The sequence below is a fragment of the Sitophilus oryzae genome, unplaced genomic scaffold (assembly GCF_002938485.1).
Source record: "Sitophilus oryzae breed Bouriz unplaced genomic scaffold, Soryzae_2.0 scaffold_469_pilon_pilon, whole genome shotgun sequence".
In the NCBI taxonomy this organism is placed as follows: Eukaryota; Metazoa; Arthropoda; class Insecta; order Coleoptera; family Curculionidae; genus Sitophilus; species Sitophilus oryzae.
Window position 1 is genome coordinate 604211 of NW_022147050.1, and position 20997 is coordinate 625207.

The 20997-nt window shown below is 31.7% G+C and overlaps 1 protein-coding gene across 4 annotated transcripts in view; it reads left to right on the forward strand.

The window, feature by feature from the left end:
• The window catches only part of LOC115886127 (oxysterol-binding protein-related protein 9), a 75164-nt gene that overhangs the window by 42608 nt on the left and 11559 nt on the right, over positions 1-20997 (forward strand). For 2 of the 4 annotated variants that reach the window (XM_030905197.1, XM_030905200.1), the window contains exons 5-9: positions 1701-1751; positions 2151-2226; positions 6407-6514; positions 8214-8328; positions 20803-20960. In XM_030905197.1, the coding sequence (XP_030761057.1) occupies positions 1701-1751; positions 2151-2226; positions 6407-6514; positions 8214-8328; positions 20803-20960 (508 nt within the window). The remainder of the gene's footprint in view (positions 1-1700; positions 1752-2150; positions 2227-6406; positions 6515-8213; positions 8329-20802; positions 20961-20997) is intronic. The other 2 variants (XM_030905198.1, XM_030905199.1) reach the window with 2 other exon arrangements.

Consider the following 20997-nt stretch of genomic DNA (forward strand, 5'->3'; position numbering starts at 1 on the left):
AGACTTTAAGCCCCTGTAGCTACGAAACAAAGCAGAATCGGACCCATGCTTGTATGAAAAATAAATCATATTTTACGTGAGGAATCTCATGTCTTTTAAATCACCCTGTATACTTACTGGTATTTGGCATTATTAATTATTTAAAAATAATTAATTATAAAGTAATCGCAGAACAATTTCCGATGCACGTGATCAGCTTTGAGTGACAAGCGATGGCGACATCGCTGCCAGAATGAGATGGATTTATAAGACGAATCTTAATGTAAAATTATATATAATAACGTTACCGCCTATTTGTTAAAGCGCTATTTCTAAATAACGTTTAAAAATTGCTTAAATGGGCATGTGCGGGTATTTGAAAACTGGGATCGGCCGGCGAGATCTTTTATTTTAGGTTATGTTTGAATTCTTTTGAATTAATACTTTAGTTTTATTAGGTAATTTGATATTTAAGTAGCTGGGATTAGTTTTAATTAAATAAATATGGCTCAAAATATGGATTCCACCTCTTCCAATATTAAAGAACCTATAAAGAGGCTTAGGTTTACAGCAAATGACGACTTAGCCTTTCTAAGAGAATTTGTTGTCTTGTCGTAAACCCACTGACAGACGTTGAACAATAAAGTACTGGAAATAAGCACTTTAGCCCTTTAGTTTTAAAATACCTAGTAAACAAAACAATTTCAAAGTTTTAAATTCAAAGTTAGGTTAAGTTTAAATAGCGGACGCGACGCGACCATACCATCTCACGTAAAGGAAATAACACCTGGCCTTATTAACGTCCATGCACGCTATTCGGTTTAGCGATATCTCTCTATTACGCTGTTTATTGTTATTTTACGCGAGTTTATTTTTGCGCACAGGAAATTTTACTCGTTTGCACATCGTAATAAAAAACAATTTTCGTACCACGAATTAGGGATAAGATTTTTATCAGTATACTTATAGTATAGGTACCTAATCTGTGCTAATACTCACAGTAGAAATATTTAAATTTAAAATAGCAGCTACTCACTAGAAATCGAAATAAGTAGAAATAACTTTGAAAGTGATATAATGTGCTTACCAATCAAACTTACTTTTCTGACTGCAGTTAAGTGTAATAAAGGACCTTTATTGTCACGTTCTCTTTAAAAATAGTTCATCAGGAAAGCTACAAACTACAATGCAATATAAAAACTCGAAAATTTAGTTCTTAAAAGAACTGTTTGTCCTTAAAAGTAAAATTTTTAAAAAAATACTACGAAAACCGGCAAAAAAAACAGAATTACTCCTAAAGATTCAACAACACGATATTATATACAAAATAATGACTGACATGATTATTGTCAAATAATACACGACAATGTTGCTGATCGCGGCGCAATGTGACCAACATGGCGATAATAAAAATCGGTTTAAACTAATTTTTACAGCTTTAATCTAAACAAAGTATCTGTTACAATTATTTTCTCTATAAAGTAAAATGAAGAGCTGCTCGGTATCTTAAATTATACAACAAATTTAAACATTTTTGCCAAAATTTCTTTTAATCAGCATGAGCTTTGGTGTCAATTTCGATATGGTTGATGACGTGCCTCGGAAAATGTTTTGCGATTACCGTATTATACGTTAGTTAGACAAAACCCATTGTTGTAACTACCCTGTACTATATAAATTATTAATAGTATTAGAATCTAATGATTGTAATTTTATTTCAGGTTATGTTGGAGAATATTAAACACGCTATAGTATTACTACAAATTGCAAAGGTGAGTAGAATTATTTAGATTAATAACTTAAATTTAAATAAATATTATACATTTTCTATACCTATCAATTAAAAATATTTTCAATATGGCGGTATTTCCGGAAATACCGGAAGTTGACAGAAACTTTTTTATTTCAAATAGGTACCCCCTTTTCTATTAGATACTTAAATTCTCTGTAAAATTTTATGAATTTTGATGTCAAACACTCTATACTAATGGTATTAATCGTTTTTGAGAAAAAAAACTAAAATATTTAAAATTTTTGAGGAAAGAAACTGCCTTGATGATATTCCCCATATAATGTTTTGTGATATAAAACGACAGCGATCTTCATTTCAAAGCCATCGCTGACGCCGTCTTTTCGATCATATCATATTATATTAATATTTTTATTTATAGAATACCGCTCATCCAATGAATGGTATTTACCCTTCAAGGCCTGGTCCATCCAACAGTATATCATCGATACATGACGGTAAGTCGTATAATATAAGCGATACCAATCAAACTTTTAGTTACGTAATCGAGGGCGCGATTTTTAAATTTATTGTTGCCAACCATGGACATATTCGGCGCCAGGCTTGCTAACTGGAATTTAAATATACCGCTGGAGATACTCAGGTGGTAGCTTTGATGTAAAAAATGTCAAGTTGCCACATTTATTTATTTATTTCCTGACATTGTCATTCGTTTTGACACTTTAGTTTTGTATTACGAGTTTTTGGTTTAAATGAATTGTGATACTTTAAGCTTAAAGTATCACATCACCGCAAACGGGAAAGCGGTGGTGATGACCCTTTATGTCCCTTATATGCTGTTTATATACATATTTATAATTAATTTGTTTTTGTTTCCTAAAATGTTTTGATTAAAAGAAAATATGTAAAAGTGGGCAACGCTGTGCTGGTCAAGCTTAATCACGTGACTAAAAGTTTATTTGGTATGATCTATACTAACTTTGTTAGAGTTTTGCAAATAATATTTAAGTATTGACAGTGGCGCTTAACTATGAGATCAAATAATGGTCAATGTCCCTCCAAAAAAATTCAGAGAAAATTAGAAAAACTTATTTAAATTATACTTTTTGTAAATCACTTTTTTTCATCCTAAAATATTCAAAACTATTCCCAATTTGTCCAATTCTCGCTTGAAAACATTTTATTTTACCCATTTTCTCTAATGCCGGTCAAAATTTTATTTTGTCCTTCGTTCCCGCTATGTTTTTCACGTATTAAACTCCAACTGCCGTAGCTCGTGACGCCAACAAGGTAAGGTATACTACGTATAGAAAATATAATGGGGTTAAGGTGCGATAGATATACTTTATATTGGCCATTGACCGCGTCATTCATAAAAGGATTTGTAAGGTAGGCAACTTTATAAATATACACTTGTATTTGGTAGTTCACTGACAGACGATATAAAAAGTGGCAGTTTTTGTCTTTGTCTAGAGATCCCAGCGTGTTATTATTGTAATTTGTAATATTGTTTATTAGTTAATAATAAATATTGAGTGCATTATTTCTAGGTATATAAATATATTACAGGATTTCACTCATATCGCTGGAAAAATGTTGCCGTTTGGGCAGTTTGCATGTTTATAAAAAGAAAACAATTGCTTAAATTTCGAAAAACGTTTAGAGAAAAAATTGACTTAAAATATAGAAAAAATGTGAAATAAAACTTTGAAATAGAAATGTGTATGTGTATATATGTATTTATATTTTTATGACATTATTTAAGTGTTAATTATTAAGAACATTGACTGGATTTTTAGTGAAATGGCACAGGTGGTTTAGACCTGTTTAAAAACGTAAGGGTAGATTTCATTTTAACATTTGTATTTATTTTTAGATTTATTTTCCTTTAAACGGTACAAGTACCTTGTAAGAAACCAATTAAATTTGGTCGCGTCTTAAAAAAAATCGACGCAATATTTTTAGATATTGACCTCCCTGCAATAATAACCACGAGCCGCCACTGGGTTGTTTACTGCTATTACACGGGCAATATTTTTTTTTCCATGCATGACAGAGACATTTACTTGAATTACTTTAGTAAAGTAATTCTTTATTCATTATTCGTCTTCAAGCGTCAACTGCTCTTTTTATTGGAATATTTTCTACTATACAGGGTGTTTCAAAATACATGTACCAGTTCTCTTGCGAAGATTCAGATTCATTACAGGATCAGGATGTTAAAACTTCTAAAAAATAGATCTTTTGTAATTATCTTAAATAGCATTTTTTTAATTTGCTGTAGGTAGCCCTGAAGCACTTGAAAGAAAATTATAATAAATCGAAAAAAATGAACCCTCTGTAAATACGAAACAAAGCAGAATCGGACCTATGTTGATATAAAAAATAAATCTTAATTTTTACGTGAGAGATCCCTTCACGAGAGATGGCACATGTTTTTTGAGACACCTGTATAGGTAAAATTATATCAATATTTTCAGTATATTATTATTTTTTACTCTTATTAGATATTATATGTATTACTGTGCGGAGAATATATTAACTCCCTACGTCATCATAGGGCGAACGTGACACGATGTTTAAATTGTCTTAAGTGAAAACAGACCAAAATAATTATGCTTTTTATTGGACATTAACTTTTATAAACAATCGTTTCGGAGTAGGGTCTGGAGTGTAGTAATTTAAACTTATAATTATTTATACTTTGTGAATATATTTATTGAAATATAATTTTAATTAAAATGTAAGTACTCTTTTTCAAATTGTTATTATTAGTAATTTATTATATTTACATCTATCTATTTTGCGTATGATTTGCTTTATACACTCAGTTGCAAAAAAAACGCAACAGAGAGATTTTTGGTCAAATTTGGAGTGTTAAATTTTTGTTATTTTTAGCTCTATTTCCATTTTTTTTTCGCAAGCTGTATATAATTATATGAACTTTAATTCGTAAACTCAGTGTTTTATAAACTTTAGTATTTGGCATATTATACAGGGTTAAACCAGGTTTTTTTTCCTTGACTTTATCACCCTGTACAATAATTTCGTGTGTAAATTTTTCTAAAATTTAATTTTACGGTTAGAACCATGTCTCCTGAGCATTTTGTTTTTTGGATCATGTCAATACATGCTTTGGTTAAATTTTAAGAGCGAAATAAACTTGTCACCAACAATTTGCAATTTTTTCAATTATCATTTCTTTTGAAGTTATTTTTCAATATGAGGAGGCGACTTTAGTGATTATTGTGAACTATATACTACTATAAGCTGCCCATCATGTTCAGCGTTTGGGAAATGCTGGGCAGGAGGTTTAGAGTTTAGAGGTCGCGAAGCGGTACCAGCTTCATTAAATGAACTTCGTTTTGTTCTTAAAGAAGAATGGGAAAGCATAACGCAATAATGATATATGCAGCTTCAATAACAGTATGAACGGATGTATACAGGCAGTTGTAGCAGCCAAGGGAGGTAATACAAAGTATTAGGGTATTTTTTCCAATTTTTTTTCTGTTTGTATACTTGAGTATTACAGATGTTTTCTTTAATACCGTTAGTTCGGTTATCGTTATAAATGTTTATTAAAACCAGGACTGTATCGTTATTCTTTAACGTTTTTTTTTTTAATTTAGTATAGAGTATCCAATGCAGTGGAATATAGCGTTACGACAATGGTCACCAAAACCATCTCGTCATATCAAAAAATTACACCAAAGAGTAATAATTGAAAAAATTGCAAATTGTTCGTAGCATGTTCCTTTCACTCTTAAAAATTAACCAAGGCATGTATTGACATGATCCAAAAAACAAAACGCTCAGGAGACATGGTTCTAACCGTCAATTATATTTTAGGAAAATTTACACACAAAATTACTGCACAGGGTGTTTTAAAGTTGAGGTAAAAAAACAACCCCTCGATTAACCCTGTATAATATGCCAAATACTAAAATTTATAAAAAACTTGTTCACGAATCAAAGTTGATATAATTATATACAGTTTGCTAAAAAAATCATGAAAATAGGGCTAAAAATAACAAAAATATAACACCAAAATTTTCTCCGTTGCGTTTTTGCATCTGAGTATATTTTTTTATCGGGCAGAATAGGAAAATTAACAAGTTTTTGAAACTCTGAAAATTATCATTTACAATCTTATTATCAGCAGTTGACTTACATTTGTGTGTAGTAATATCGAATTAGATAATCAAATTACTTATTGAAAAACTGTTTTTTTTTAAATTTTATTTCAGAACAAAACCTAAAAAAATTAAATATTAAAACAAATTAAAATTCGATATATCGCATAATTATACAGGGGGCATCTGTAGCTTCTACAAAAAATAACTTGGGAATTTTGTTCAAGTGCAGACCTAAAGTATGTACTAGAATGTATTTCAGGAAAATATTTTAACTTCTACAGGGTGGCTCAAAAAAGTCTGAGTGGATCGGGATGATTTTGAGATTTATCATTTCTGACAATCGGTGGCCATTTTTAAATTACCTGAAGAATGGAATGACAATTACCAATTTTTTTAATATCATTGTTACCTCCTAGTGTGAATCATCGAATTTGTCATGGAAAAACTACACATTTATGACAATAGTTTACTAAATATTTAAAAATTAATAGATATATTAATACTTACTCTTTGTGAACAAAATTGTAATATCGTAGTAAAGTATTTTTTTTTGCAGATGTATTGGTACCCGGTGAAGTTGTCATTCAAACAGGCATCGAAATGGCCTCCGAATGTATAGAGAATGGTCGACGCCATCTCAGACCAATTAGTGAGTATTATACAGGGTGTCCCAGAAATAAGTGCAGATATTTTTAGGGGTGGTAGATCTGGTTAAAAGAAACATCTTTTTAAAATAAAACAAACAAGCCATTTTTAAAATAAATAGAAAATAACCGACATATTTAACTTTGAAAATTTTAAAATATAATGGCAACATTTTGAGAGCCGCTAGCGATAGCCTTCTATTAAGTGTTTTTCACAAGGTTTTTCAGCTTATTCGACGCCTCGAGTGAATAAACAAGTGGCACTAAAAAGTTTTTTAAAATTTCCCGGAAAATGTCAAGAAAAATATAAAATTTTCACTTCGAAAATGACACTCTAAATAGAATGACATATCATATTATGACAACTTTTGACATTTTCGCATATGGTTTATTTGAAATTATAACATACGGTTCGTAACGATAATTTGACCCCAAATACTAAGTGTGTGGTATCAAATTATTCGTAAAAAAATGCTTTTTCCAAATATGCTAATGAGCCACCCTCGTTCCATTTGAAAAAATTGAGATATGATTAAAAATACGATTTGGGCATCTTTTAACCGGCCAGCACAAGACACTAAATTCATTAGACCATCAAATCTATTTTTCCAAGGCTCCTTGATTAAAAATTAGTGTTTTTAACACAGCCATGGCATTCTAGATTGAAATTTAAAATACAATTTGTTATGTCATTCGATTCAGAGTATCATTTTTTACCGAATAAAGTAAAAAATACCGAGGGTGTCATTTGAAAATAAAAAGTTGTAGTCATTTCCGGTGAAACAGGAAGTGACCAAAAACAATTGAATTCGTCAATCAATCGTAATTTATGTCATATACTAACATACCAAACCTCGTTATTTTATCTTAAAAAAATAAAAAAGTTATAGGGGTAACCACTTTTGAGACGCACCCTGTATAAATATCGTCAAGTAAAAAATACTATGTAACGTAATTTAAAAAAAAAATTTTCGCTTTTTCTTAAACCTTTAAATTATATCCATATATTTTTTTTTCCTTTTCTTGCGTATGAGCTTTTTTTTATTAAATTGAAAGATGGAAACTTTTTTTATGCAACGTTTCGCTCCAACATAGTGGGCTTTTTCAGGCACTTTATTAAACGAACAAGCACTTTATTAAAATTAACAATAATAAAAAAATAATAAAATTTGTCATACACAAATATAAAATTTGACATGTACTATAATGTATGATTTCTAATGTTTTTTTATTTTTATTTTTATAGTACATGACAAATTTTATATTTCTGTATGACAAATTTTATTATTGTTAGTTAAGAGGAAAAAAATAATAATTTTGATATTTTATAGTTTTTAGAATAAAGTACCTGAAAAAGCCCACTATGTTGGAGCGAAACATCCGTCGCATAAAAAAAGTTTCCATGTTTCAATTTAATAAAAAAAACCTCATACCCAAGAAAATTAAAAGAAATATATGGATTTAATTTAAGAAAAATATATTTGCTATACTATTTTACTTGTTTTTACATAAAAAAAATTGTTTATATAAATCAAGACTAAATACAGCATTTTAATAATGGTAAAAAACAAATATTTCTGGGTATAATTTAATTTAAGTTTATGGTATTCATACACCGATTGTGACCTAGACCTTAAATTCTTTACTTTGAATATTAAATCCAAAATTTGAGTAATCACGCATTAATTTGTATTTTCTTTATAGCTACGACGACAGGTCTTGTTGTACCCGATATGTCATATTCCAGTTCTGAGGGTGAGGATGACTTTTTCGACGCTAACGATTCACCGTTTATCAATAGTCAAGTACCGTCACCAACGTAAGTAATATACATATATTTTATTTTTAAAATTACTCTGGTGTATATATATCCTTAATAGTTGCACTGAATAATTCTCCTTTAATCGCTACAGAATAGTCTGGTAGACCCCTCTATATGTACACGCGAATTGCGAATATTGTTATTGGCCAATTTCAAAAAAATATGGAGGCAGCAAAATTGACAGGAAGTTGTTTTAATATTTTCCGAATTAGCCTAATTTAAAATCTGAGGGCGGGAATATTGAAACTGATTTAATTTTTGCGAATATTCGTTGCGAATTTTGAGTTTTTAGGTTATAATCAATGACATCGAAATAAATTAGACCCGGCGACTTACATTTTGGCGAAATCCATCATTGCCTTAGAAAATTGCATGCATGCCAAATTTCCACTACCGGCCGCATTTAAAATGAAATCTTACCTACGTATACGTACGGGGATAGCTAACCCACATTGTAAACCAGGAATTCCAAATATAGATTACGTCGTAGAATACTTTAAACCGATAATAATTAAAGGTAGCCTAGTATCACGAACTACTCCCAATCAGCATTAGCCGTTATTTAACTCTTCTGTAATTATAATTTTTAGATTTTAAGAAATTTAACATAAAACAATCGACAACGTCGCAACGCCAGCTGATACTGAAAACGTACGCATTTTACTATCTTTACTCCTAAATTCAGGCAGCCAACAAAACATTCAGTTCGAATTCGTTCATAAATTGGTTTACGGCGTTGCCAATGTGTTGTGGTTTTTCGAAATGTTTTATGAGGTGATTTCCAGATATTTTAGTGTTTTGTGGTATTATTTTTAGTGATTTTATTCAGAAACAATAAGACAATGGTGCGAACTTGCTTAATTTGCAAAAATAGAGACGATTTAAACCTAGAAGTTTCATTTCGAAGGTGAGTAAGGCTATGTTACATCAGTGCGGTGCCGAAAGGTAAAATAGAGAAAAATCTTTGGAAATATGTATTAGTAAATCACACAGTTTTGGAATGTACCGTTATAAGTAATGAATTACATTAAGTTAGTTTCGTCACGTTTGGTTTTATTGAATATTTTGCTCATAATTTTTAATTATTAAAACCAAGTATACAAATGCGATTAATTTGTTGAAAAGATATATAAAAAAATTAAAGATGCCACAATTACGAAAAATGTTCATAAGCGAAATACCATATGATCGAAAGAAAAAAACGGCGTCAGCGATGGCTATGAAATGAAGATCGCTGTCATTTTATATGTAAAATTATATGGGGAATGTCATCGATGTTCATTTCTAAGCCAACTGGAGGCCTTTTTTTCTATCATACTGATTGTTATTAGGATTTTTAGTTGTTAAAGATGATTTTTTAAGTGTAAAATCAAAATAGATTTATATAATGATTGAAAAAAAGTTAAGGGAAGAGTACGTTGGATATTACATACTAAATACCGAATGATCGCAAAAAACGGTATCGAAGACTGCTGGGAATAACAATCGAATATAATTTTGGCGAGGTCTATTTCTAGATGTCATTTATTAAAAATTGACATAAAGCTTGTCAAAAACTAATACTAATTATAGAAAAATTATAAAAGGATAGAACGTTTCCAGAAACACAAACCGATATCAAAAAAAAATTTCGAATTTATACTACACCATTTAAAAATCAAATACAACCTTAAGGCCTACTACTGCCAGTAAGTGCCATTAAAAAATAAACAAGAGTAGGGGTCATGACATATCACCTCGCCAAAATTATCACTGATTGTCATTTTTACGCCGTTTCTTTTTCGATGGTATAATGTTTGTGGTAATAGAGCAATTTATTTTTGTTTTGTTTATTAATGCTATAAAAAATTATATAGTTTAAAAAGATGAATGCATCTTTGTTTGATATGTTTTATAAAGCATTACTTATTTTTGTTTGGTAATTTCTAATGAAAAGTTAATTATTTATTCAGTACAAGGTCCCGATTATCCGCGAAGAAACTGTTCCAGAAATAAGTAAATATTTTAGAAATTTTCTTTTGTTTAACAAAGATCTTTATTATTGTTGCTATATAGTAATATTTTTATACCTAATATAAAATTGTAATTAGTCACGACAGTTTTTAAATATTCTCATTTTCCACCGTTGCTTCAAGCAAAATAATAACCATTAATTCACATAAATGTTTTATAAAAGTCGTCGTCGGCTCGTATTCATTGAATGCTTGATGGATTATATTACTACTGGAGCAATTTACAGACTTTATTCTATGGAAATGTGCATATCATAATATTTCAATTAGTTATTTTCAATTTATTGGAGTACAGAAGTAGTCATTTACAAAATTTGAAGAGCCATCGAGCACAACAATATATCGTATCCAAAAATCATACCGTATGATCGAATAAAAACGGCGTCAACGATGGCTACGAAATGAAGATCGCTGTCATTTTATATGTAAAATTATATGGGAAATGTCATCGATCGTCATTTCCAAGCCAACTGGACGCCGCTTTTTTTCCCGGTATTTACGCGGATATAATATTAAATTATATATTACAATCAAAGTAACTACGCCCATGACACACTTTCTCAAGCTCTCTGAACAGCGTTGCCATTCTCACGGGAATCCTTCATGACTGCGATCAGCCCGTCTTGTTCCCACTCGCATAGAGCAAGAAACGAATATCTGATTCTGATCTTTTCCTTTTTATGAATGAAATGCCGGGTCTGCTTTATTTAGAGGTCATTAGTTATAATATATGTCATCTCTTGTCATTTATTTCTTGTTATGGTTATAATAATACAAACATTGGTTAAAATGGAAGAAACTAAAAAGATATGATAGAATTGTACCTAATCATTAATAGGTACTTCATTTTTTTACAGTCTAATTTCATTTTTTTTAAATTTGTAGTACATAGTTCAATGTTGTCGGAAATTTTTCAAAACCATCTTGTTATGATATGCTTCTCACATGTTCCAATTGTTCTATGTATTTTATTTTTGTTGTTTTTTATTAATAAACACACCACACACCATCTTCTACACCAAAAATAAGTAGCTTCATCCATTACACAAAACTATACTTTAAAACAATTGTGTGTACTATGTGCGCATATTTGAAGCGAAACTTCATCACTTCCTGATGATTTCGTCAATTTAGAGGCATCGTTTCGAAATGTCGAGGGCGTCATCCTGTAGCCTGTCCCCAATTTTGCCGAAATTGACCCACATTTTTTTCAATATATCAAATCCTTAGTCCCACCCTGCTGAAGATGTAAACGAAACGTCGTATCCAACTGTAGGGTGGGACTGTGTGCACCGTCGGTCATATAACCTACCCACCAAATGTGATCGCCATCAGACGACATTAATTTTTGACGTTTCTTACGTCAAAAATAACTGTCACAGTGACACGTGTCGACGGTCAAATGCAATTAAAGTTTAGGCCTTCAGTTGATGACGTCAGGAATAAGCTGCCCGGCCTTGTTATTACGGTGGTTGCGGTCGTACATGGTCAGGTTGATCTTGGTCCAATCTATCGACATACCAAATTTTATTCAAATCGGACGATTTTTTCTAAGCCGTAGGCTGTCCTTATCATTTTTCCTCTCGCCTGTCGTCTCGCGTGTCGTGTCACGGCCTTGAATTTTTACTCCCAGTGCGCGTAAAGAAGTTTCACTTCCAAAAGTTCCATACAATGACAAAAGAATACATGGACACGTAATGCCCATATACAGGCTGCAGCAGAATTTGTGATGTTAGCCGCCATATTTTTCTCTGTAACGAATGAGTCTTCAGCGACAATTTTTTATTACAATGGTGATTAGTTGTTCAGCTTTCAAGTGTAAAAGCCGCATCGATAAGAAAGCGCCAGGAGTTGGTTTGTATATTGGTAAATAACGTTTCATAGGTAAATAAACAGTCCTCTCGACCTTTTTAGCGTTTTTTTATTGAATTCGATAATTATTTTTCTGATATTGTATGCACTTGATATATATATACAGGGTGAGTTTCCTACGATGTTCTCTATGGGCATCTCGGAAACTACTGGAGATAGAGAGTCGGTTAAATGGGGAAAGAATTGCAGTTTTGTGGGGTCATAAATATGCGCCTTTCAGATTTTTGAAAAAATTCATGGCGTACTAGATATTTCGAAAAAAACAAATTTTGGCTATTTAAAAAATTGTCTCTAATTCCATTACAATCTAATCAAAATATCTAGTAAGCCATGAACTTTTTCGAAAATCTGAAAAGCGCATATTTATGACCCCACAAAACTGCAATTCTTTCCCCATTTAACCGACTCTCTATCTCCAGTAGTTTCCGAGATGCCCATAGAGAACATCGTAGGAAACTCACCCTGTATATATCAAGTGCATACAATATCAGAAAAATAATTATCATAGAGAGTCAGTTCTCTATCTCCAGTAGTTTCCGAGATACCCATAGAGAACATCGTAGGAAACTCACCCTGTATAGTTGGATACGTCGATACTAGTTTTGTACCTTTTGTTAACATTTTAATACGTTTTTTTTTTCGTAATTAATTAGTATGATACCACCGCATACGTCATAGGCGTAGTCAAAACATTTATCAAATATATAAATATCTCTTCAAGCAGCTATCTTAAGAAAAATATGTACCACGGCACTGTTTGGAGGTATGGTAACAATTTGGTCTCGGGTGGTATTAATCCTTGTATTCTTTAGTCATTGGTTCCATATGATGTGGATTTTCTCTCTGTCACTGTATTAAATTGCCGATATAAATTTATCACTGATTGTGAAACAAATTCTCGCACGCCGCTGCTTTTTTCGCCGCAATCCCCCCAATACATCGTCTAACTCCACCCGTGCGGAAGGGCGCCGCGGCGCTACGTCGACGTCCACCCTCCAGCTGGACGTCGGCGTCGCGTCAGATGATTCGATAATCGGCAGCCGGCACGCGCGATTATTACAGCACTCGTATCGAATAATTATTGAAAGAATTACAGTATTCGTGTGTGCGTTAATAAATCGATCCCATTTGTGATGTTTTGACGGTTACAGAGGACAATATTTTCATAATCGAGCCACGGTAACTGGGAGTCTGCAGTCAGTAACATCTGATAATCTCTCGTGTGCGATTGTTTACATAATAGTCATATGTTTTACACGAGATGTATTGTGTTTTTAACCGTATTTACAGACGAATTTTTTCAAACAACGAGAATCACAGTAAATATTAACGAAATATATATAATTTTTAATAAATCAAATAATAGATTACATTAAAATTGATTTTTTGTGAATTGAAATTTCACGTTCATAATATTTTAAAACCAATTAATAATTTTTGTTAAATTGATCTTGAGAGTTTATTGCATATTTGTATGTAAGAATATAGTTCAGATTTTTAATTTTCTCAAATTATTTAGGTTAGGTTATCATTGATTTTATTTGACGTTTGTTTACATGCGTGTTTCTTTTTAATAGTGTATTATTGTTTACACAATAAAAATCTCTGCCTATGTTATAATTATCTATATTTAAGACACAGGTAAAAAGACAATCGGATATACAGTATGTCTCCGGATTTTCTTTACAAGAGAAAAAACTTTTTTATTATTGACATTTTAAGAAAAATGTATTCTTCATAAAATAATTTGCTTGCTCTAAAATGTTTAATCCCGTTAAGTCATAGATAAATGAAACAAGTTTAGATTGGAAAGTGCCCATAAGGACAATGTAAACACTATTTGGCGCTATTCTTGCAACGGTCGCGACCCAAAACTTTCGTTCGGCTTTTTCCGGAATTGTATCGCCAAATATTATTTATTCAAATTTATTATTATTTTCGTTTAATTTTATAAATAAAATACAATGTAATTGCATACAAGAAACTTTATTTTATATAAGGACGCATGTATGAAATACCTATGAAACATATGAAACCGACGTTATGCCACGATCCACGATGGTTTTTGCAGTTCACAGTTCACAGCACAGCTTTTTAAGTTTTTAATGCCACTTTTTCACAATTATCACCGGTTGGAGTAAATAAAACTTGAATTAAACTCACAAGATAGCAATAATTACTTTGAAAATGGACGTTATAAACACTTTTCGGAATTTCTTTAATGAGAGCGGTTTAGATTTTGAAAGATTATTATGATTTTTGAAGATTCTGACTTTGACAAGAGAAAATTATTTCTGTTTTTGTTTGCCGTTGTTCTTAGCGACCGCTATAGCAGCGCCAGATCGCGTATAACGGTCGCGACCCAAAATAATTTCGCGATCCAAAATTTTTACGGGCTTTCCAATCTAAACTTGTTGCATTTATCTATGCGTTAAGTACTAAAAACCAATACTCGTTTCCATGGTAATATGATATCGTTTTCATCTTTGAATAAGAAGACTAAGGAAGGAGCATAATGCTATCCATGTATTCATGCATGGTGGGCGGAAAAGCCACCATAAAAGCTCTCTAGGGTGGGGATCCTTGACAGTTCTGTTTGACGATTCATTTGACACATTTGAATTTGATTTGAAATTTTGTGGATTTGTCAGTCTTTACGGAGCTTATTTTATGTTATTTATTATTTATTCTACTACTGATAGTCGGCCAAATAGTTGGTTGTGTAGCGTGCGGTAGATCTCGGCAAAAATTGAGTGAAATAATGGAACAACTTTTCGCTAGTAAGTGACTATATAATATACATACGTGTAGTAAACCGATCATTTATGAAATTCACTTAAATTAACTAAATTATATATTTTTCTTGCATTTTAGCTTTAATTTATTACTTGTCAAAGATTAGATGTCAAAGAATTTAGATACGTTAATTTGACTTACCTGCTTCAGTAGCGTATCGGATGTTTGTGTTAATAAATACTTATTATAACTTATCTATTTTTATTAGAATTATATATTTTTATAACAATTTTAATAACTACCAACAGTTATTCACAACGTAAAATAAAACAACAAATTATTGAGTCTACCTCAGGTCTACCCTACATCATAGTTTTACATTTTTTAAATCAAATTAGAACGACACTGATAAACCGGAATTTAAGTCGGCCATATTTGAGGCCGATCGCGGTGTAACCTAAGATTTTTGATATGCTCCTTCCTTAGTCTTCTTATTCAAAGGTTTTCATTCTTTGATGGATTATTATTGACAGAATTTTAGTTAAAAAATGTCTATACCTATGTGGCGGATTCATCTCTCCAAAAAAATCCTATACGGGTAATCGCCACAAATTTGGAAACAAAAAATGCTTAAGCATTTTTTTGTTCGTTAGGCAAATTTGTTTATCAGTAAACCTAACTGCTGATAATTAATCTCCGTTGGATTAGCGCCAGCAGTGTTTACAAAGAATAACTATTTTATTTGTAGATTTTCTTGCAGTGGCGAAATACCCATATAGGATTTTTTTTTGAGAGAATTTTGGTTACCGTCATATTTTAAAATAATTTCAAAATTATTCACACAACAAATATTGGTGTATGAATAATTTTACGAATTACGCACAGTACAACCTTTATACACATACATATTTAAAACAAGGTAGCAATTTCCAGATTTTCCAGCGTCAGATTCAATATTATTCCAACAAGTAAGAAAAATATTGTTTTTGGCTAAGATTTCAGATTAAAATTCTTTTAATTCGAGATAGTTTTGGCCAATATAAATAATATTTAATAAATATTTATTATTGACTAAAGGATTTACATTTTAGTTATGAGACCTTATTAATTAACAGTTTTCTTACTTTTTCATTAGTAAATATATGTATTTTATTATTAATTTGAGCTTATAGTAGGCTAGTATAAAATAAATTTAAAAAAATATTAAAAATTTTAAAATTCAACTTTATTCATCTAAAGATTTAAACTACACCGAGTACATCTCAAAAGTGGTTCACCCCTATAACTTTTTTATTTTTTCAGATAAAAAAACGAGATGGGGTATATAAGGTATGGAGTATATGACATAAATTAAGATTGATTGACGTATTCAATTGTTTTCGGTCACTTCCTGTTTCACCGGAAATGACTACAACTTTTGATTTTTAAATGGCACCCTAGTTATTTTTTTACTTTATTGGGTAGAAAATGACACTCTGAATAGAATGACATATCAACTTTTGACATTCTTGATTCTTGCAAAAAAAAAATATTTTAAATTTCAATCTAGAGTGCCATGGCTACGTTAAAAACACTTTTTAATCAAGGAGCCTTGGAAAAATAGACTTAATCGTTTAATGTTTTTAGTGTCTTGTCCTGGTCGGCTAAAAGATGCCCAAATCACATTTTTAATCATATGTCAATTTTTTCAAATGGACCAAAGGTATCTCATTAGCACATTTGGAAAAATATTTTGCATATTTCGAGTAAAATTGTCGTTATGAACCGCATATTACAATTTCAAATAAACCATATGCGAAAATGTCAAAAGTTGACATATGATATTATGTAATTCTATTCAGTGTATCATTTCCTATCGAATATAGTAAAAAAATACCGGGGGTGTCATTTAAAAATCCGAAGTTGTAGTCACTTCCTGTGTAACAGGAAGTGACCAAAAACAACTGAATACATCAATCAATCCTAATTTATGTCGTATACTAACATACCAAATCTCGTTTTTTTATCTGAAAAAATAAAAAAAATACAGGGGTGAACCACTTTTAAGACGCACCCGGTATATCCCAGGAAAATTCAACTTCAGAATATACAGGGTTAGTCTTATTTAAGTTCAAATAATTTCAGGGCTGGCAAGTCTGCCGTTTTTCAAATTAAGTCCAAATAGCCGAGTTTGTCTTGCTTTAAAAATAAAAAGAATGATTTTTTGCTTAAATTTTGAGAATCACTGGCTTTTTTATGTTTTTTTAACTCAAAAATTTAAAAAAATTGGAAGAATCATTGAAAAATACAAAATTTAAAAAAAATCGCCACTAAAAGTATTTTTACTTGTTTAAGACTCACGCAGTATACAGGGTGAGTCTTAATTTAAGTCTAAAGTGTAAATATTTTAGTTTCAAAAAAATTTTGAAAATCGTGCATTTTCTTTTAAATTTTCCTGTATATTTTAGAAAACTTTTTAGAACTGCCTGTTCACCGGATATTTTCCCACGGTATAATTTCCGTTATTACCATGGTTACGACACTAAAAGGGATGCAAATACAGAAAAAATTCGATGACTGATTTTTTTTTAAATAAATGAATTTTTCTTTTAAATTTCAAACTTGAATAACTCGGTTGTTTTGAACTGTTTGGGGAACTATGTTTCTTTTATCGAGATCTACTATCCCTGAAAATATTTGCACTTATTTAAGGCTCGCTCTGTACAAAGTTATATTATACTCACTTAAATACTGACACATTTATTGTCAGACAAACCCATTTCCCAAAAAACGAATATTAATTTCAGTTCGATCCTATGAAAGCACTCATCAAATAACATTAATATTTCAGCATAATACTAAAGTACTCTTTCTCAAGCCATTTAAAAATATCTTTGGCTCAACGCTATACCATATATCTGTTAGTTGTTAGATTAGTCATGTTAATGTTCAATTGGGTCAGTGAACGACAACAAACCAATAGAATGAATAGTTTTTCGTAAAAATTATGAAAACAACTATTTCGCCCACTTTTAAAACATCGAACTTATAACAACTGCGACTTTGTTGCACCGAGGTGTGGTGAATAGCGTCTACAGAAATGTATCGTTGAGACTTTAGCGAATATCGGAACTAGCACCATCGATTTACACCAATGTGCCATTTTAGGATAAAGCCCAAAGCAATATGTTACGCCTTTTGAACAGCCGTCTTAACTTTCGCCGACGAAGGTAAAATTATTTGAGCATATTTTAGATAATGATGTGTACCATGCTGGCAACTCTTACTTTTGGGTCGGTATTTACATGTGCGGAAGTACATCGCATAGGGATCTTATTAAGTCGGAGTGAGAGAAATGCGACGGTGTGCTGTTGCGGCATTGTCACATTTCTTCGATACGCCTTTCCCTACCAACTGAAGTAAAATCACGATTGCAAACCGCTTATTTTTTAAAGACCTTTTTTGAAAATATAACTAGATAAAATCATTATTATCTGTTTCTGAGCATCGGAAATATAAGAATATCGTTAGGGTGTATACAGGGTGGGCCACTGAAAACTTACAATGGCTATAATTTTTAAACCAAAAAAGATATAAAAAATACCGTTTCTATAATATCGAGGGGGAATACATATGACGTATTTTTTGAACCACCCCGACCTACCCCTTAGGACGCACCCCTACTCACTTGAAAATCTTAAATGGCAACACCCCACTTCTGGCGTCTTTTTGGAAAGCTCATGAAAAATGCTAAATGATGATCATAAAGTTTTTAGGGTGAAATTGAAAAACTACCCTTACACGAACAATTAGATGGACATTAATGAAAAAGGTGATTTTTTCAGCATAAGTTACAAATACCCAGCTAAATCACACAAATGAAGTATTTTTCAAACCACCCCAACCCACCCCTAGGTGGCACCCCCTCACTTCTAATCTCAAGATAGCGATACCCCACTTGTGACACTTCTTTGGAAAGCTAATTGAAATTGCTAAACGATGGTTATACAGACTTCAACTTAATTCCTGGTTAGTGACAAGAAATGTAGGTGTGCCAATTTGAAAGAAATTTAAAATGATAATTTATTTTAATAATTGCTCAAAATGACAGCCGTTTTGTTCCATAGTCTCTCTCGGAATATTTCGACATGCTTCAGTTCTCCTCTGCCGCAATTCTTGCAACGAACCTGGTTTTGTCTTGTAGACTATGGATTTACTGTAACCCCACAAGGAAAAGTCTAAAGGAGTGAGATCAGGTGACCTTGGCGGCCACTCGATTAGACCCCTTCTGCCAATCCATTGCCTTGGATAATATTTATCCAACCACCGCCTTGTGACAATATAATAATGCGAAGGGGCTCCATCTTGCTGAAAGTGTATGAGGTCTTTATTAAGAGTTATAATAAATTTCTTTGTACCAGCAATAGTTCATGGATACAAAAATAATTCACTCTATTGATTTTGACACATTTTGACATATTTGTTTTATTTTTAGGCTCTATTTTTTTCGTTCGTTTTTATTACAGTCGTTCAGCATTTTTTATACGCTTTCCAAAGAGGTGTCACAAGTGGTGTATCGCTATCTTGAGGTTAGAAGTGAGGGGGTGGCACCTAGGGGTGGGTCGGGGTAGTTTGAAAAAAACCTCATTTAGCTGGGTCCCAATTTGTAACTTATGCTGAAAAAATCACTTCTCATTCATGTCCACCTAATTTTTCGTGTAAGGGGTAGTTTTTCAATTTCACCCTAAAAACTTTATGATCATCGTTTAGCATTTTTCATGGGCTTTCCAAAAAGGCGCCACAAGTGGGGTGTTGCCATTTAAGATTTTCAAGAGAGTAGTGGTGCCGCATTAGGGGTAGGTCGGGGTGGTTCAAAAAATACGTCGTATGTATTCCCCCTCGATATTATAGAAACGGTATTTTTTATTTTTTTGATATCTTTTTTGGTTTAAAAATTATAGCCATTGTAAGTTTTCAGTGGCCCACCCTGTAGAATATCGTTAGGTCAGTAATCGCGATAACTTAAAAACTCAAGTTTTTAACACATAACGCGCGTTAACTCAAGAACCACGTTAGATATTGAAACTTTTTTATTTTGAAGTTCGGATCTTTTATAAAATGTTTAAATAAAATAATTCGATAGAATTGTTTTTTTTTCATTCAAAAATTTAAAAAAATCATCCATTTACTTTTAGTGCATAGCAATTTTCAGCAATCATATACCTTTTTTATTTATAAAGATTTTCACATACTATCTGCGAAGAAAATATAGCAGAAATATTAAGAAAGTTTATGAAAAAACTATAATAAATCATTTCTAATGGATTTCGAGATATCGATTTTTGAATTCAGAGTTCTAATAGCGCGACCACTGTCGAACACCAATTCAGTTCCACTTATTTTTACCAAAAGTGCAAGTGTTTCTATCTTGCACTTAAAAATTTACAAGCAATAGGGAAAATTACAACGACTCGTTAATAAATAAACAAATAAAGGTATCACGAGACGTAATTAAATCGTGAAGCTGAACGCATGATGTACACCCTTCCCTAGAATTTTAAGTACTGATTGGTTCATGATTCATGATTGGGTCGACCGTGACGAATCTGCTATATCCCTTATCCCTTCTCTTAGCAATGTGCACAGTTGCTCGATTTATTTCATACGTTTGGCAACGTTTTTACTGTTCTCTCTTTGTTCAGTACATTATAAACGCATTGTACTCTTCTTACATACGGAAATCTCGACCCAAAACTAACTTTTGCCAGTTCTTAGTATACCTTTGAGGTCTTTTGTGTATACCCTGACAAACTTCTTCTAACTGTACTAAAGTTAGATTAGAAAAATAAATGTTTTTCTTATATCTTTACAGTAGCTTAAGATCTTTTGATAACGAAACCCCAACACAAGTACCACCACCAAAACCATGTGCAGCCAATACTATTACGAATAAATCGAGGCCACCGTCCATTAGAAAGAGTAGCGGTAATTCAGGAAAAAGCACAAACCAGGAGGACTTAGATTATGACGGTAAGATATTTTATTTTCTTCTTCTCAATAAATTAAA